General features: G+C 43.2%; 1 protein-coding gene across 2 annotated transcripts in view; it reads right to left on the reverse strand.

Annotated features, from left to right (window-relative positions):
• FANCI (FA complementation group I) overlaps nt 1–20191 on the reverse strand; it is a 60283-nt gene that overhangs the window by 28478 nt on the left and 11614 nt on the right. For both annotated transcript variants that reach the window (XM_066355000.1, XM_066354999.1), the window contains exons 7-17: nt 18790–18831; nt 18335–18458; nt 17823–17908; nt 15631–15757; nt 13205–13297; nt 12006–12142; nt 9387–9567; nt 7639–7726; nt 4180–4310; nt 3024–3094; nt 1320–1434 (exon numbers count right to left, since the gene is read on the reverse strand). In XM_066355000.1, coding sequence (XP_066211097.1) covers nt 1320–1434; nt 3024–3094; nt 4180–4310; nt 7639–7726; nt 9387–9567; nt 12006–12142; nt 13205–13297; nt 15631–15757; nt 17823–17908; nt 18335–18458; nt 18790–18831 — 1195 coding nt within the window. The remainder of the gene's footprint in view (nt 1–1319; nt 1435–3023; nt 3095–4179; nt 4311–7638; nt 7727–9386; nt 9568–12005; nt 12143–13204; nt 13298–15630; nt 15758–17822; nt 17909–18334; nt 18459–18789; nt 18832–20191) is intronic.

Raw genomic sequence — 20191 nt, forward strand, 5'->3', positions numbered from 1 at the left:
ACAGAGAGAGAGAGAGAGAGAAGGGGGAGGAGCAGGAAGCATCAACTCCTATATGTGCCTTGACCAGGCAAGCCCAAGGTTTCGAACTGGCGACCTCAGTGTTCCAGGTCGACGCTTTATCCCACTGCGCCACCACAGGTCAGGCCCTAGTGTTCCTAACATTTAATCTATGCCATATGTTACAGACAAAAATTTTGTATAGAGCAATAAAGGATTTATGATGAAACAGTTACATTAATGTCTGCTGCGTACAAATAGTGTAATTTAAATTATAAAGACAATTTTATTGTTCCAAAGCCCACACTACCAAATTATTGTAGTTTTGTTTTCTCAGATTAGAGTTTAATAGATATTCATGTATAAAGTAAACAAACTATTAAAGATGGAGTTAATAAATGTATTTAGCTTCTGGAAATTACTCTAAAGATTAAATAAAATAATAAATGTGAAGCATTCGGCAGTGTCTAGTACAACAAAGTACAAATGAAGCACGTATAATTCAAAATTTTCTAGCAGCCAAATTTAAAAAGAAATAGATGAGATTAATTTTAATATTTTATTTAACCTAACATACACAAAATAGTCTCAACATGTGATCAACATTTAAAAATTGAGATAGTTTACACTTTCATTTCACTCTGTCTTTAAAATCCAGTGTCTTTTTATAAGCATGAGAGACAAGACACACAGAGAGAGAGACAGACAGAAAGGGACAGACAGAAAGGGAGAGAGATGAGAAGCATCAATTCTTTGTTGTGGCACCTTAGTTGTTCATTGATTGCTTTCTCATACATGCCTTGACCAGGGGCTCGGCTGAGCCAGTGACCCCTTGCTCAAGCCAGTGACCTTGGGCTTAAGCCAGCAACCATGGGGTCATGTCTATGATCCCATGCTCAAACCAGCAACTTTGGGCTTCAAGCCAGCGACCCTACCCTCAAGCCAGATGAGCCCGCACTGAAGCTGACGACCTTGGGGTTTCGAACCTGGGTCCTCTGCATCCCAGGCCAATGCTCTATCCACTGCGCCACCACCTGGTCAGGCTCCAGTATGTCTTTTACACAAAAGCACAACTCAGTTTGGACTAGCCACATTTCAAGTGTTCAGTTTTATAGCCACACTGAGTCTAGCGGCTACCATACTGGACAGCAGGTTAGCAATCAGCAGAGCTGCCGTAAGTTAACTGATTCCATCACCACTGTCACCATGATCGTGACTGTTTCAGGGCTGTTTGTACCACAGAACAGGAAGGAAAGAAACCAGTTTGCATGTCACCAACTCCTGCATCAATGCACAGACAAGTACAGGTGAGCAGTCCTTACCTGGCTGACACTGACAGTCTGACTGCACTGAGAGGACGACAAGCTGCCTAGAACTTTGAAGTTCTTCAGGAGCAGCAGAAACCCGGCCACTGCAGATTTTCGGGCATCAAGCTGTCTGCTCAGGAACAGGCAGAAAAGCAATGAACGGTGTTAATTTCACAGGAACAGGCTTCTGGGTCAAAAAATTCTTTTTGTACACAGAAAGAATACATGTCAACAGTGAAGCACAGAGCAAATGAACTGATACACTCAGAGAATCAGCCATTCACAGCAATTAGCAGTACAAGAATTCGGCTGATTTCTTCATTATCTGCTTAACCTGGTGACATTACCCCTACTTTCTTCTATCCTGACACATTCACATAGGGAATGACAACAGAGTGCTGAGGGGTTGTACAATGACTACACAAATATAAGTGCTGAATTGCAAAAAAGAAAAAAAAATGATTTCCTCCATGTCTACAGGAGCGCTTTCCCTCTTCACAGGGGAGTGCCATGCTTGGTGCCTATAAACCCTGCACCTAGAAAAATGGTCCACTCATCCCACTGAGGCACAATGATTAACCCGCGTGATAGGTACAATTCGACCTTAGCCTATCAGACATGCCTCTGGGTAAGGAGCAGCAAAAAACTATCACTTCGACAACAGGGATACTCACCAGCTGTTCCTCTGGACAGCCATGGGTACAACATACTGCCAATGCGATATTAATTAGGCATCTTAAAGTGCCAAATGATTCCACCTATTACTTGTTTCAGATTATTTTCTAGGTGATGGTATTATCATCTTTAGCTTATATACTAAGAAATAAAGGAAGAGAGGTCAAAAAGTATTGGCTAAGCCAAAAAACAAAAGACTGAGACCCCTCAACAATTTATTTGGTCATCATTAGACCACAATTCTGATGTTCACTGAAATAAATTTTTTTGAATGTGTTCTTTTTCTTTGAGTTTTTAAAAAAATATATTATTCTTGCCTGACTAGGCGGTGGCATCGGACTGGGACGCGGAGGACCTAGGTTCGAGACCCTGAGGTCGCCAGCTTGAGCGCGGGCTCATCTGGTTTGAGCAAGACTCACCAGCTTAAGCCCAAGGTCACTGGCTCAACCAAGGGGTTACTCGCTCTGCTGTAGCCCTCCAGTCAAGGCACATATGAGAAATCAATCAATGAACAAATAAAGTGTGGCAATGAAGAATTGATGTTTCTCATCTCTCTCCCTTCCTGTCTGCCTGTCCCTATCTGTCCCTCTCTCTGACTCTGTCTCTGCCACAAAGGGGAAAGAAATATATATATATATATTTTTTTTTCTTCTTCTTCTTCTTCTTAATAATGATGTTTTCTTCAGAGCTGTTGCCAGTTGGCACTGGAACCTTGTCTTGAAGGCTGAGTGTACAGAATACTTTGATCACAAGCTCAAACTCCAGCTCCATCACCAACTACTATTTGCCTTTGGAAAGGCACTTTTCTAAGCCTTGGTGTCCCGATCTGTAAAATGGGAACTGCAATGACTCTCACGTCATAGGACTGCTCTGAAGACTCTGAGATAAAGCACCTAGCACACACAATGCCCTGCTCAATGAAAGTATTCCACAGGGTCAGGAATTAGCACACCCACTGTGACCTCGTTGCACAAGGAGATGGCAGAGAGGACTTTACGTAACATTAGATGGCACTACGTCTTAGTCTCACGGGACACTCCATACCTGGCAAACATAGCTTTCCGAAGGACAAGTATCAGTGAGTCTCTCACAGACATGCTTACTTTGAGAAGGGGCTGAAAGAGAACAAAGCAGAGGGTAAAGCAGAACAAGCTTGAGTATTATTAGCCTTAGCGCCTTTCTACCCAATACTATCACCATTTGGTTTATCCAAGGCACTTTGGTTCTACTTTATACACGTTTCAATGTGTGTCACACTTAGGAAAATGGACAACAGTGTACTTGAAATACTAAATTGGAACTAGCTGTGAATGACTTTAAATTTATTGTCCTCAATTAGTAATTTTTAATTTTTATTTATTTATTTTAGAGAGAGGAGAAGGGAAGGGGGGAGAGAAGGAGGAAGAAAGAAAGGGAGGGGGAACAGAGGGGGAGAAAATGAGAAGGGAAAGAGAGAGATTGATTTGTTGTTCCACTTATTTATGCATTCATTAGTTGTCCTTGCATGGGCCCTGACCGGAGATCAAACCTACAACCTTGGCGTATGGGGATGAGGCTCCAACCAACTGAGCTACCTAGCCAGGTTACTAATTGTCTAAGAGCCTTTCAATTACTTCACTACCTTGAAAGTGAGTCAAAAGACAGAGAACAATGTTATAAAGAGGAGGCAAACTTAGAAAACAGTCTAGAGCTTGGTATTCCTGCCTTTTTTTTAATACAAAGTTTTATGCTTTAGAATCAAGAGAAATAGATTTCTTGGACATATATATTTATAAAGAAACACATCAGGCCCTGGCCAGTTGGCTCAGCAGTAGAGTCTCAGCTCAGCATGTGGAAGTCCTAGGTTCAATTCCTGGTCAGGGCACACAGAAGAGGCAACCATCTGCTTCTGCACCCCTCCCCCCACTACATCTCTTTTTCTCTTCTCCTCCCAAAGCCATGGCTCGAATGGTTCAAGCAAAGTTGGTCCTGGGCACTGAGGATGACTACATGGGCAACAGAGGTACAGCCCCAAATGGGCAGAGCTTCACCTGGAAGGGGGCTTGCTGGGTGGATCCTGGTTGGGGCACCTGTGGGAGTCTGTCTCTGCCTCCCTGCCTCTCACTTAATAGTAATAACAATAATAATTAAAAAAAAAAAGAAACATCAGACTTCCATCACACTTACAGCTCAGTTTTGACAAACTCCTTAGGAGACTTACCTGCACTGCCTTCAGCAGCCCTTGTACAGTTTGCAGGGGCAGAAAGTATAAATAGTCAAAACTTTCTGTGACTTTAGAAGAACAACTTTGAAGAACTAAGGGTGAATATATGATGATATTTGAAAGCAATTCTGAAAAACAAAATCTATAATGAGTTGCCTCAAATAACAATAGGAGATACTTCAAATAAAAGGAAAATTAAAATGGAGAAAGAAAGAAAATGATAAAAAGTTTCTTTCCTTTCTCAAGTCAAATATACTGCAATGTAAATTTCTACCGGTCCTATTTTTCTATGGTTGCTGTAACCAGGATACTTTAACTTTCTTCTGCAATAGTGTAAGACTACAAAAATTAACCTTGCTGAAAGAAACCCAATATACTGCCAAGACAAGTAGCATAGCGTCTTCATCTTTCTGAGCTAAACCAATAAACTTACCAACTCTGATCATGTATAAGTGTATGTATAATGGTACTATAAGGAATATACAAAAGTGGAAAACATGGTCTCTCTCCCTTCAAGAATTTTAATTTAGTTGGAAGTCAAGTAATTACATTTTAAAAGAACAAAGAGGTAAAAAACAAAACACCAAATATCTAATAATCCTAATCATAGCTAATTGCCTAGCAAACTGTAAAGAAAGAAATCACACAGGAGTTCAAAGAAAGAGATCATTATGGGTTGACCGTGCTTTAGCAAAGCTGAGAGGTGAAGGAAGTTAACTAGGCTTTGAACGATGGGCCACATTTAGCTGCACTAGAATCCAGGAAGGCCTACTGTGAGGGAAAAGCAGGAGTAAAGGTGCGGGAATGGAAAGTGGACAATGGGGACGTCTGTGGAGTTGGAGTGAAGGATCAAAGCATATAAATAATTGAAGTTAATGCTGGAGCAAATTGTCAAGGACCTTAAGTGCCAAGATAAAGAGCAGACAAGTTAGGACAGAAGAAATTAGTGATCTTCAAGTGATGGAGTGGTGTTCTAGGAATACTTATGTGGTGGCAACATGCAAGCTGACTTGCTGCAGAGAGAAGAGGAAACAGAAAGACTGGTTAGGAAGCTGTGGCAGTGGTCTAGGTGCAAGGTTACGAGATAGGAACTGGGCAATGGGTGTGCAAGGGGGAGAGAGAAGGATAAAGTGCCTGACCAGGCAGTGGTGCAGTGGATGGAGCACTGGACTAGGACACAGGAAACCCAGGTTCAGGGTCCCGAGGTCGCTGGCTTGAGTGGGGCTCATCTGGTTCGAGCAAGGCTCACCAGCTTGAGCCCAAGGTCACTGGCTTGAGTGAGGGGTCACTCAGTCTGCTGCAGCCCCGCGGTCAAGGCACATATGAGAAAGCAATTGGTGGACAACTAGGGTGTCGCAGCGAAGAGCTGGTGCTTCTCGTCTCTCTCCCTTCCTGTCTGTCTGTCCCTATCTGTCCCTCTCTCTGTCTCTTCACTCACACACAAACACACACACAAAAAGGATAAAGTAACAGTAAGAGGGAAAGAATGGAAGAATTTTGGAAAGATAAATAATTCCAGCTTCTGGGACTCGGAAAGCCAGGCTTCAGATGATAGAAATAGTGGCAATAAAAAGAGGAAGTTGTTTGAAAGAAACTGCCTTGCATCTGAGATTTGAGGGAAAACAAATACTAAGTGGAAATATCCAGCAGAATGAAAGCACTGAACCAAGGAAAAGGGCAGTCCAGACATAAAGGTTTGGGAGCCATGCCCACAAAAATAACTGAAATCACAAAAGAGGTATGAGGGGCCCTGGCCAGTTGGCTCAGCGGTAGAGCGTCAGCCTGGCGTGCGGGGGACCCAGGTTCGATTCCTGGCCAGGGCACATAGGAGAAGCACCCATTTGCTTCTCCACCCCCCTCCCCTCCTTCCTCTCTGTCTCTCTCTTCCCCTCCCGCAGCCAAGGCTCCATTGGAGCAAAGATGGCCTGGGTGCTGGGGATGGCTCCTTGGCCTCTGCCCCAGGCGCTAGAGTGGCTCTGGTCGCAGCAGAGCGACGCCCCGGAGGGGCAGAGCATCGCCCCCTGGTGGGCAGAGCGTCGCCCCTGGTGGGCGTGCCGGGTGGATCCCGGTCGGGCGCATGCGGGAGTCTGTCTGACTGTCTCTCCCCGTTTCCAGCTTCAGAAAAATACAAAAAAAAAAAAAAAAAAAAAAAGAGGTATGAGGCCTGACCAGGTGGTGGTGCAGTGGATACAGCGTCAGCCTAGGATGCTGAGGACTCAGGTTCAAAACCCCAAGGTCACCAGCTTGAGCACAGGCTCATCCAGCTTGACCACAGGGTCACTGGTTTGAGTGCGGGATCATCGACATAACCCCATGGCTTGAGCCCAGAGGTCACTGGTTTGAAGCCCAAGGTCGCTGGCTCAAGTAAGGGGTCACGGGCTCAGCTGGAGCCCCCTGGTCAAGGCACATATGAGAAAGCAATCAATGAACAACTAAGGTGCCAAGGTGCTGCAACTAGGAGTTGATGCTTCTCATGTCTCTCCCTTGCTGTCTGTCTGCCCCCGCCTATCTCTGTCTCTCACTTAAAAAAAAAAAGTATGACATGCCTAAGAAAGAATATATAAAGAGAGGAACAGATTTCTGCTTCCCACCATGATGGGTAACAGTGAACGGATTTATCCTCCAACATGAAACAACAACAAAAAAAAGGACAAATTATATTAAATAATTTTCAGACACTAGACAAAAGCAGTACAGGACAATGGTCCCCAAGGAAAGGGACTGAAACAAGGTGAGCCTTCTAACTACCCATCTTCTTGGCCAGAGAGTTTCTAGGTAGCAACACAGAGGGGGAAACTCAAGAGTCCATGGTCTTCCTGAGTTAAAGGGACAGAGCTGAGCCTGACCGGGCAGTGGCGCAGTGGATATAGCGTTGGACTGGGATGCAAGGACCCAGGTTCGAGACCCCGAGGTCGCCAGCTTGAGAGCGGGCTCATCTGACTTGAGCAAAAAGCTCACCAGCTTGGACCCAAGGTTGATGGCTCCAGCAAGGGGTTACTCGGTCTGCTGAAGGCCACGGTCAAGGCACATATGAGAAAACAATCAATGAACAACTAAGGTGTCACAAGGAAAGGGACAGAGCTGAGACTCAGGAAAGCCAGGGAAGCTAGAACGCACAGGGCAGAGCACCAGGAAGAGCTGCAGGGAAACGAGCCGCGGAGATGTGCAACTGTGCAGGGTTAAAAGAAGGGGAGGTCAATGGGTAGCAGCAGAGCAACAGCTCTCATGTAAGAATTACTAAACAAAGTAGAAAGCTGATACAAGGTAGATGTTTCATTCACTGGTTATACACTTCTTTTTTTTCTTAACATAAACAAATTTGTTTTACTGACATCATAATCAAAGATATTGTGTTCAACTATTATATTGTACAGATTTTTTCCCATGACCAAAATATGATGGCACTTCAATGAAAATATTTCCCAGAACTTTAACAACCCTTTCAAAATTCAATACCTAAGAAATGGCTGATGGGAGACGATGCTCTGGTAACAACTCTGTTGAGGACTTGCTCCAGGATTTCTTGTCTGAGCATCTCATGGATCTAAAAAGAACAAAAGCACTCATAATATGTATATGCAGCCCACAATCACATCAATGCATGTTAGGCAGAATGAAGAACAGTTTGGATATAGGTAAAAGTTGAGTGTATTTCAAAGTCAGATACAATTTGAATCACCTGAAAAGACAGGTTAGGTTCTCTCCACCCTACCCTCATTCTGTGCTCAGGTAATTCATTACCAGGACAGACTACCATGTTTATGAACCTATAAGAGAGATACCATCCCAGTATTGCTACAAAGAAGGTCCAATATCAAACAGGAATAATTCTATGCACTTAGGTATACAATTCATGCCAATATCCACATTTCTGACAGTGTGCACACTGAATTTGAAATTTAAAAGCCCATGAAAATTTCTGGAAACCTAAAACATCTTCAAACTCCTTCCTCAGTTTCTAGAAGCACCAGATTTATCTAAAAAGACATGTTTTGAATTTTCACTTAAATTTTAGTTAAAAAACTCCTACCTGAACTGGACTACCTTGAGGTACAGTGATTTCTTTCAGATCTCAGACTAATAAGATTATTAAGAGTACAGTAAGTTATATGCTCTATAGATGGCTTGTCAAAACCAACATCTGTGTGAAATCAAACGGAACGTCCCTAGATTTAAAAAAGATTAAAAACAAAAACTATTAAATATTAAAGGCTCTTAGACTGTTTTTAATCAGATTACTGTTAAGAAGAGTCATTTATATCACCTAACACACAACTCTCAAGAGCTCCTCAATGGAGCTCACTTCATAGTTTCAGATCAGGACACTAGATTTACATTTAAATTAGCATCCAAATAAGTTTCATCCCACACCTTTGACGAGTAGCTACATCTAACAACTGAACCAAATGAATGTCAAGAGGGTGACTTAGAGCCTGACCAGACGGTGGCGCAGTGGACAAAGCGTCAGACTGGGATGCAGAGGATCCAGGTTCGAGACCCCAAGGTTGCCAGCTTGAGCGTGGGCTCATCTGATTTGAGCAAAGCTCACCAGCTTGGACCCAAGGTCGCTGGCTCAAGCAAGGGGTTACTCGATCTGCTGTATCCCCACGGTCAAGGCACATATGAGAAAGCAATCAATAAACAACTAAGGTGTCACAACGAAAAACTAATGATTGATGCTTCTCATCTCTCTCTGTTCCTGTCTGTCTGTCCCTATCTATCCTTCTCTCTGTAAAAAAAAAAAAAAAGAGGCCCTGGCCGGTTGGCTCAGCGGTAGAGCGTCGGCAAAAAAAAAAGAAAAGAAAAAAAAAGTGACTTAGAGGACTCACAGACAAAGCAATTCCAGGTCAACGTTTTACCCACTGCATCACCACAAGTCAGGTAAAAGAGGATTATTTTTTATATAAAGAAATAGCATTAAAAAACAAACAAACCCAGAAATGGTTTAGTGCTGGAGAAAGAGGAGGAAACCATGGAGAAGCTGACTTATAGTCAAACTCCTAAGAAACAAGGAGAAAGATAAAAAATAAAATAAAAAACTTACACAAATAAAGATGAAAAAGTATTCCATTAAACTGGAACTGTAATGTTTCTGTTACTATCCCAATTTTCTTGTCCCCCAAACTCCCAGGCAAATATCATACCCTATTCAAAATATAATTTAAAAAAAACTGAAATATATAGTTGCCAAACTAGTGTCTCACCTTAAAAGTTTCCAACAGGATATCAGCTCCCAGCTTACACGCATGCTGGTTTGGTGTTCTAGAAAGACCTAAGCTGGTTTCAATAGTTCTTCCATCAACAATTCTCTTTGGCCCATATGAATCCATTAAAATAAAGCCAAGTTCAACCAGGCCCTGAATTACATGATCCCAACTATGTACACTGCAAGAAAATAAATCTTAGTTAGACAGAAAAGCTTAGTAGAACATCTTACCTTTATTTTCAACACCATGTTTCACATTTTCCAAACCTGACCTGCATAACCAACACTCTTCATGTAAACCTTTCATTTTCATGAATTCCTACGGTATAGAGCATCCTTTTCTACCTTCTTCTCTAAGACCCATTATGTCCCCAGTTTATGCTCTGAGTGAGCTACAGTGAGGCTGGCCCTGGGCTGGGATGTATGGATCAAGGATCCTGGGTCTGAGGGACAGACAAGCACTCAAAAAGGATGGAACATGCTGGAGGATGTGAGAGCCCCACACCTACTCTGGCACTCTACTGCTATCCTCAAATCAGAGACAGGCTGTGTTAAGTACACTCTCAAGTTGATGAAAAACATCAAAAACAACAAGGAAACAACCAAAAATCATCACATACAAAAATATAAAAAGTACTTGTCTTAAAAGAGAAGCACCAAACTCAATGCAGAGAACTAATATCTGAGGTAAAAAATTAACAAAACTGATATTTTTTTTTACGTGAGTGGAGGGGAGATAGAGAGACAGACTCCTGCATGTGCCCAACAGGGATCCACTCAGCAACCCGTCTGGGGCCAATGGTCGAATCAACCAAGCTATCCTCAGAGCCCAGGCTAACGCTAGAATCAATCAAGCCACTGGCTGCGAGAGGGGAAGAGAGAGAGAGGGGGAGAGGGAGGGGAAAAGAAGTAGATGGTAGCTTCTCATGTGTGCCCTGACTGGGGATAGAGCCTGACAGGGCTAACGCTCTGTCCACTGAGCCAACTGGTCAGGGCCAAAACAAACAGATTTTAGAAGTATTCATTATAGAATATCCTCAGAGAAGAATATTACAGCATAAAAAATAGGTTATAAAAAAAAGCAATTGGCCTGACCAGGCGGTAGCACAGTGGATAGAGCGTCGGACTGGGATGCAGAGGACCCAGGTTCAAGACCCCGAGGTCGCCAGCTTGAGCGCAGGCTCACCTGGTTTGAGCAAGGCTCACAAGCTTGAACCCAAGGTCGCTGGCTCCAGCAAGGGGTTACTCGGTCTGCTGAAGGCCCGCGGTCAGGGCATATGTGAGAAAGCAATCAATGAACAACTAAGGTGTCACAACGCACAACGAAAAACTAATGATTGATGCTTCTCATCTCTCTGTTCCTGTCTGTCCCTGTCTATCCCTCTCTCTGACTCTCTGTCTCTGTAATAAAAAATAAATAAATAAAAATTTTAAAAAAAAGCAATTGGAAATTTTGGAGATGAAAAACATGATTGCTGGGGTGATACACTCAACAGATGGCCTTAAAAGTAAATGGACAGAGCTGAAGAATAAATTAATTTGAAGAGCTAAAGAATTTTTGTAGAACTTCACATAAAAAGACAAAAATATGAAAAGCATGAAATAAAAATTAAGACATGGCACAGAGATCAAGAAATTCCAGCCCTGGCTGGTTGACTCAGTGGTAGAGCATCAGCCCAGCGTGTGGATGTCCTGGGTTTGATTCCCAGTCAGGACACACAGGAGAAGTGACCACACCTCCCCCCCCTCTCTCTCTCCCTCCAACAGCCATGGCTCAATTGGTTCTAGTGTATCGCCTTGGGCACCAAGGATGGCTCTGTGGAGCCTCCGCCTCAGGTGCTAGAAATAGCTTGGTTGCAAGCATAGCCCCATATGGACAGAGCATCGACCCCAGACGGGAGTTGCCAGGTGGATCCCAGCCCAGGCACATGTGGGAGTCTGTTATCTACCTCTTTCCTCTCACTTGGAAAAGAAAAAAAGAAAATAAAGCCCATCAATGGGTAAAGCCACCAGAAACAATGAGTCCTACTCTCAAATCTACCTTATGTGCCAACCTCATGTAAATTATACCTAAATCAGAATTCCCAGACCTGGAATGAGATCTACTTCAAATAATGGCTTAAAGTTTCAAAATACATTTAATCTACAAAGAAAGCATGAAACATTTAAAATAAACAAAAAGGTTTCCACTCTTTCCTATTTGGTTTAAAATAAATTTGTCAAAAACTGCTTAATTGTCTAAACCTGCTACTCAACTCCATCCATCAGTCCCAAACTTCAACAAAGTAAACAAAACTTTTAATGCTTTTTACTCATCTAAAAAGCCAATAAAGCGTTGTAATATCTTGGAAGGAGCACAGGTATAATTTTAGTTTTGTACTCTTGCTATCTAAGCTGGCCAAGATGGCAGGCCTTGAGATTCAAGGATCTTTCGATAAGAAAAAGCTTGCTTGACCAATTTTAAGGGACTAAATCTTGATATGTGAAGTCAACAGCTGCAGTCAGAAGTTTTTTCAGATGGGCCATGGTGTAGGCCATAGTATAGGCTTATGGCACCACAGTATTTTCTAACACTAAATACCTCAGGAACCTACTGGGGTTTGGTTCATGAACTCACCTATTCTTTACCACTTCCAAGATCATGGCTGAAATACAAGATCGATGAGGGACTAGATTCTGAAGAAATTTTGAGCCTTGGAGTAGCTGAAGATCCTTAAAGCTTTTAATAACTGAAGCCTTTAAAAGGTCAAACACCTAATAGAATGAAAGAAATAGAAAAATGCAGCAAGAAATGATATTCCATGCCACTGACTCTTAACCCTGTACCTGTTCCTATTTGCTACCACACACTCACATTCCCATGACAACTGTTTCACTAGATGAGTATGATATAAAAATGAGGACTTTCACTGGGAACTTAAGAGTTGAAGCAGGCCTTCTTTAAGAAAGAAAAGGGAGGCCTTGGCCAGTTGGCTCAGTGGTAGAGCGTCGGCCTGGCGTGCAAGGGGTCCCGGGTTCGATTCCCAGCCAGGGCACACAGGAGAGGCGCCCATCTGCTTCTCCACCCTTCCCCCTCTCCTTCCTCCCTGTTTCTCTCTTCCTCTCCCACAGCCGAGGCTCCACTGGAGCAAAGATGGCCCAGGCGCTGGGGATGGCTCCTTGGCCTCTGCCCCAGACGCTAGAGTGGCTCTGGTCGCAACAGAGCGACGCCCCAGAGGGGCAGAGCATCGCCCCCTGGTGGGCAGAGCGTCACCCCCTGGTGGGCGTGCCAGGTGGATCCCGGTCGGGCACATGCAGGAGTCTGTCTGACTGTCTCTCCCCGTTTCCAGCTTCGGAAAAAATTAAAAAAAGTAAAAAAATAAAATAAAATAAAAAGAAAGAAAAGGGAGCCCTGGCCGGCTGGCTCAGTGGTAGAGCGTCAGCCTGGCATGCAGGAGTCCCGAGTTCGATTCCCGGCCAGGGCACACAGGAGAAGTGCCCATCTGCTTCTCCACCCCTCTCCCTCTCTGTCTCTCTCTTCCCCTCCTGCAGCCGAGGCTCCACTGGAGCAAGGTTTGCCCAAGCGCTGAGGATGGCTCTGTGGCCTCTGCCTCAGGCACTAGAATGGCTCTGATTGCGGCAGAGCGATGCCCCAAGATGGGCAGAGCATTGCCCCCTGGTGGGCATGCCGGGTGGATCCTGGTTGGGCGCATGCGGGAGTCTGTCTGTCTCTCCCCGTTTCCAGCTTCAGAAAAATGCAAAAAAAAAAAAAAAAAAAATCATACTCTTGTACTCCTTATCAACTACAGAAGAAACCAAAAAGTCATTAATAAATACCTGTTCCTGAAATCTTTGTATTCTTGTTACAGACAGCAGGAGGGCAATGCTGAAGGGACATATATTATTACTGAAATCTCCTTGCTGCCCTGCCTAGAACAGATAAACAAAGAAAGGGTTCATTACTTACAACTTAAAGTACATATAACATAGCCAACTTAAATAAAGGTCCTTAAGTGGATCAGAAACCTGTATGTCAGAGATAAAACTATAAAACTTTTGGAAGTAGAGCAAAAAATCTTCAAGACTTTGGATTAAGCAAAGATTTTCTTACATACAATATCAAAAGCAAATTTATATAAGAAAAAAACCTGATAAATTGGATATTACCAAAATTAAAAAAATTTTTGTACTTCAAAAGACATCCCTAAGAACATGAAAAGAAAGCCAGATGAGGACAAATGTTTGCTACCTTCATGTGTGTGTATGGGCACATATGTATATATACACACACACACACACACACACATGATAAAGGACTTGTATCCACAATATACAAAGAATACTTTAAACTCAGTAATAAGACATCAAAAAAAGAAATGGCTGGCATCAGGATGAAGCAATGTGCAAGGTGAGCCTTGGATAGTTTATGCCACAAAAATGGTCAAAGACTAAAAGGGTCCTGTAGGAAGAACACACCAGCAAGCCTGAAGGACCCAATCGGCCAAATCCGGATCACACTGAGCAATGCATGAGTACACTGGATTTAAAAAGGACCGTGGGCGCATGATATTCCCCCCACCTCCCAAAAAAGGGAGAAGGCTCTTCTCAGAGAAGACAATCATCAATATAAAAAACATAAATTTAACTTTAATTCTACCATTTTGCAACTCAGTATAACTACTGATGGAGGCCAAGAATCACCAATACATGGGAAGACAAAAACCATACTTGAAAGATTGCTGAGGAAAAGGGCCGTCACATGATCTCAAATTATGACCCCATAAATGACTTTCTAATTACAAAGGGAAACATATTATCTCTGCAGAAGAAGAAAACTGATGGTCACCGTCTTAACCAAAGGAGTCAGCATCACCAGCAGGAAGACAGCTGGCTACTGTGAGCCTTCTAATGTCACACAATGGAACACAGGCTGGCAACCGACAGCCCGCAAGCCAAAGCCAGTCTGTTTTTGTACAGTCCGAGCTAAAACTGGTTTTTACATTTTTAAATTGTTGAGGGAGAAAAATATCAAAGGAGTATTTCATGATGCATGAAAATTAAATAAAACTCAGATTTCAGTGCCCACAGTGTCACTGGCTCACAGCCATTCTCATTCATTTCTCTGTTGTCTCCAGCTGCCTTCTCCCTTCAATGGTCGAGCTAAGTGCCCATGACAGAGATCATGTGGGCTGCAAAGGCCAAAATAGTGCCTGGCCATTTTACAGCAAGTTTGCTGACCCCTACAAGAGAAAGTACACAACTTACAAAATATTCTTGCCAAAAATGTTTAACTCGAGTCTAAACACACAGAAACAATCAGACAAAGCCAACATGAGACACAAGACAACTGGGCTGAAGGTTTCACAAAATTCAAAAGCTACTAATCCTTATTCTTAGGAGACGCATGCGGAAGTATTCAGGCATAGAAGTGTTGTGACTTCATCTTTTAAATGATTCAGAAAAAAAACAATTTATGTGAGAGAAAGTGAGGTATGTTAAACGTGACAAAGTATTTAATAACTGGTAAATCAAGGTGAAGGGTATATAGATGTTCCATCTGCTGAAGGATCTCAATTTTTCTGTGGGTTAATTTATCGATTTTAGCGAGAGAGAAAGGGATTGAGAAAGATCGATCAGCTCCTGTATGTGCCATGACCAGGGATCAAACCAGCAACATCTATGCTTTGGGACGACACTCCAACCAACCCAGCTATGCAGCCAGGTGTGTGGGTTAAAAATTTCCAAACAAAATGTTGGAGGAAAACAGATCCTTTATCTGTATACTACTTTTCTTTAGAAGAGTTAAAAACACTTCTGATTTTTATCTTAGTACTTCACAAATATTTAATGACTTAGCTTCACAAAACCTCAAAATACACAAGAAATAGGCAATATCCCCAAATCTCAAATGGGGAAACAGGTCAAGGTTGAAAATTTCACATAAAATAGTAACAGAGTTAAAAAAAAAAAAAAAAGTAACAGAGTTCAGATTAAATTTCCAGCTTCCTGCTGAGCAGTTCTCATCTTTATTTTTTTCCTTTTTAAACAGGAGTACATTTACAGCATGGCTATAAAATATAACTTGCTTAAGAATGTGGTGATATCATGTATTTTCTATTTTCAAAGTCAAAAAAGAGATCGACCCAGTGTCAGACTACAATATTTCAATATATTTGCTTTCTGTCATTAACAGGCAAAGAGGCTTGAGTTCAAACATCCCTGTTTCACAGACATGCTGGATCACCTCAAGAGTTTGGTGCTACCTTTAAGTATTTCAGGAGTTCTCTGCCTAGTTCACAGTCCAATTTGATGGCAAACACAATGTGGAGAATAACGGTGCCTTCCACGTGACGAAGTTCACCCGATGGCACGGTAACGAGATCCAAGAGCCTAAAAGATTCAACAGAAATGTATGAACAAGAGACAGTAGTGCAGATGCTCAAGCAGACCAACCCAGGCTGCATACATGGTCACGAGAGGAAGGCAGTACATATAGTTCCTACCACCTCATTCTCTACTCCCGTTTACAACAAAACCTCCCAGAAGTGTCCATAGCCATTATTTCCACTTCTTTTCCTCTTCCCAGTTAAATGCAATTTAATTGGTGTTGTTCCCTCCCAGCCTTCCCCCCTCAATGCCACTGACTATTACTGCAAGCGTTACAAATGACCTGTGTTGCCAAAATCAATAATTAAGTCCCATATTGACACCTCAGCAAACTCCACACAGCTGACCACCTCATCACATTATTCTCTTAGCTTCCAGGGCACTGTCACTGGCCTCTTCCCAAATTTTCTTTTTGTTTCACTGGTTCATCCTCCCTTAAAAATTCTCTAAAATAGGCCCTAGCTAGCTGGCTCAGTGGTGGAGCGTTGGCCTGGCGTGCGGGGGTCCGGGTTCGATTCCCGGCCGGGATACACAGGAGAAGCGCCCATCTGCTTCTCCGCCCCTCCCCTTCTCCTTCCTCTCTGTCTCTCTCTTCCCTTCCCGCAGCCAAGGCTCCATTGGAGCAAAGTTGGCCCGGGCGCTGAGGATGGCTCCATGGCCTCTGCCTCAGGCGCTAGAATGGCTCTAGTTGCAACAGAGCGACATCCCAGATGGGCAGAGCATCACCCCCTGGTGGGCATGCCAGTGGATTCCGGTGGGGCGCATGCGGGAGTCTGTCTGACTGCCTCCCCGTTTCCAACTTCAGAAAAATACAAACAAAAAAAATATAGAGACCAGGCCCTGGCTAGTTGGCTCAGCGGTAGAGCATTGGCCCGGTGTGTGGAAGTCAGGTTCGATTTCCAGTCCAGGCACACAGAAGCGCCCACCTGCTTTTCCACCCTACCCCCTCTCCTTCCTCTCTATCTCTTCCCCTCCTGCAGCCAAGGCTCTACTGGAGCAAAGTTGGTCCAGGCACTGAAGATGTGGCTCCATGGCCTCCACCTCAGGCACTAGAATGGTTCCGGCTACAATGGAACAACACCCCAGATGGGCAGAGCAACGCCCCCTGGTGGGTATGCCAGGCGGATCCCAGTTGGGCACATGCAGGAGTCTGTCTGCCTCCCGCTTCTAACTTCGGAAAAATACAACAACAACAACAAAAAAATAGAGACCAAATAAGGTTGTTGTGAAGTTTAAAGTGCTTAAAAGACATGTGGCACAGATAAGGACTTATAAATATTTGCTGTAAAAAAAAAATCCCCACTTTCAGACAGGCCATGCTGCCTCTTGCCTTTGTACTAACCTTCCCACCAACTTAAAATGTCCTTTCCCCAATCTATATATTGCGGGTCTCATCACTCAGGCTTCAGTTAAAATAGCACCTTCTCGGAGAGGTTTCCCTGACCACCCAACCCAAAATAGTTATACTATAACTATCATATCATCCATTTGAATTATTTGCATAGCACTTTCCACTCTAATATTTTACTCATTTATTTTCTGTTCTCTTCCACTAAAATTTAAGCTGAATGAGAGCAGGGACCTTGTTTGACTGACTGGTTCATCACTGTAGACCAAAAACCAAACAATCCTGGCACAGAACAGACACTTAATAATAAACAGCCTTTAATCTTAAAACATACAGAATAATTACTGCAAACGAAAGAGTTGGTGAGGATGCACTACTCCTTTATTACTGGGCAGTAATGAGAAAATTGGGGATCCAAGTCTGTGCTGTGAGGTGAAGGCAGGGACTGAAAGGTTAGATAACACGAAGTAACTAAAATGCACAATGAGAAGAATAATTTGGTGGGTTTTTTTTAGATTTTTATTTATTCATTTTAGAAAGGAAAAGACAGAGAGAGAGAAGGGGGCAAGAAGTATCAACTCCCACCTGTGCCTTGATCAAGCAAGCCCAGGGTTTCGAGCCAGCAACCTCAGTGTTCCAGGTTGACACTTTATCCACTGAGCCACCACAGGCCAAGCCAAGAAGAGTAATTTGTAAAAATGATCTTGTTTCTATACTCACTCATCACCACTCTGATCCTCATTGTGCTGCTTATCTAGCTCGTTGAAGAAAGCTATGATGCCTTCTAAAACCCTCTTTCTGCTTCCCTGAAAAATACAAAATAGGTAAGGTCTTCCCATAAAAGGCACGATCAGCAAGCTGAACTTTTCAGCTTAAAGGTTTCTTAAGTATGAATTTAAATAAACTTACAAACCTAGAGTCGAAATAAGAATTTATGGAACACTTTCATGTTAAAATTGGGTTTAAAATACATCTTAAAGCTAGACTTTAAGGGGTCTACAGCCCACCATTTCTGAAATCTTTATTCCTTTTACTACCATGCACAAAACGTATGGTAGTCCAAGAAATAACACGTTTTCCTTGTCTGAGGAGCATGACCTTTCTACTAGCTCAAACCATCAAACAAGACATGAAAGCAACCGGCCCTACTAAGTAAATCAAGAGAATAAATAAGCTGAATGGCCCTAACTGGTCATTCCACTAGAGTTAAAAAAGAAACAGTATTTTGATACCTTTGAAGAGAGAACCAGAAGCTGGTAGACCAAAGGCGGTATTTCTTGAAGATTCAAGTTGGAGAATATCTTCAACACTTTCTCCGCCACCAATTCCACCTCCTCTGCAGTCAGAGGTACATCCCTGGGGGTCAAAGATTCCAAAGGCCAGAGCCAAGTTATTTCAGAGCCTGATTTGGGATATTAGAATACTAGAACTTCCCCTTTTGAATTTTCTCAAACTGAGAACCTTAAAGAAAACCAATAATCTTACTTTAAGCAGAGTTGTCCTGGAAAAAATCCTACTTTAAGCAATTAAAGCAAAAAAGAGAGGGTGGAGGGAAATCCTGTAACAGAAAACAGAGGTACCAATACTCTCACTGGGGAGACAGTGGGTCTGAGCTCGCTACATTTCAGTTTCCATAGGTAAGTTCACACAGTAGGACAGAAGGAGAAGAGAGAATAAAAATGCTTACTTGAACATGGAGGTGAGTTGAATCACATATTGCCAATCCCATCTGGTTAAGGATAATGACAAGGAATATGTAAGATTATTCACTGTAAGATGATTTACATGTTACTTTATAAAATTAGTAAGAAGAAAAAAAAAATTAGGGCCATTTCAAGTTTGATTTGGTACCGCTGTGAAACAAGAACAAAGAAATAACCTTTAAAACAATAAAATAAACACCTTTTTTTTTTTTGTATTTTTCTGAAGTTGGAAATGGGGAGGCAGTCAGACAGACTCCCGCATGCACCCCACTGGGATCCACAGGCATACCCACCAGGGGGCGATGCTCTGCCCATCTGGGGCGTCGCTCTGTTGCAACCAGAGCCATTCTAGCGCCTGAGGCAGAGGCCATGGAGCCATCCTCAGCACCCGGGCCAACTTTGCTCCAATGGAGCCTTGGCTGTGGGAGGGGAAGAGAGAGAGAGGAAGGAGAGGGAGAGGAGTGGAGAAGCATATGGGCGCTTCTCCTGTGTGCCCTGGCCGGGAATCGAACCCGGGACTCCTGCACGCCAGGCTGAAGCTCTACCACTGAGCCAACCGGCCAGGGCTAAAATAAACACTTTTAAGCTATCAAACTGACAAATATCAAAGTCTGATGATATTCAATGTTAGTGAGATCTTGGGAAAAAAACACTGTTCACATACTGTTTTAGAGAGTGTACACTGACATACCTTTCTGGGAAGACAAGTTGGCAATACATATCAACTTGAAAGATGCATCTACCCAACTTACTACTAGATATATATCCCATGTACAGGCTTATAAGAACTCACTCAGGGCCCTGGCCGGTTGGCTCAGCAGTAGAGCGTCAGCCTGGTGTGCGGAGGACCCGGGTTCGATTCCCGGCCAAGGCACATAGGAGAAGCGCCCATCTGCTTCTCCAACCCCCCCCTCCTTCCTCTCTGTCTCTCTCTTCCCCTCCCGCAGCCAAGGCTCCATTGGAGCAAAGATGGCCCGGGCGCTGGGGATGGCTCCTTGGCCTCTGCCCCAGGCGCAGAGCGACGCCCTGGAGGGGCAGAGCATCGCCCCTGGTGGGCGTGCCGGGTGGATCCCATTCGGGCGCATGCGGGAGTCTGTCTGACTGTCTCTCCCCGTTTCCAGCTCCAGAAAAATACAAAAAAAAAAAAAAAAACTCACTCAGATTGGTAGATACACACATACACACACACACACACACACACACACATTCACTGTAACATTTCTTGTATTAGCAAAAAAATATATAAACAAATACTTATTGGGGAAAAAACAAATTATCTAACAATTGATTATTATCCAAATAACAGACTATCATGAAACTATCAAAATGATATAGAGTTGTACACATTGACATGAACAGTAGTGTTAAGTGAAAAATGCAAGATAT

This window comes from Saccopteryx leptura, chromosome 13, assembly GCF_036850995.1.
Source record: "Saccopteryx leptura isolate mSacLep1 chromosome 13, mSacLep1_pri_phased_curated, whole genome shotgun sequence".
Classification (NCBI taxonomy): Eukaryota; Metazoa; Chordata; class Mammalia; order Chiroptera; family Emballonuridae; genus Saccopteryx; species Saccopteryx leptura.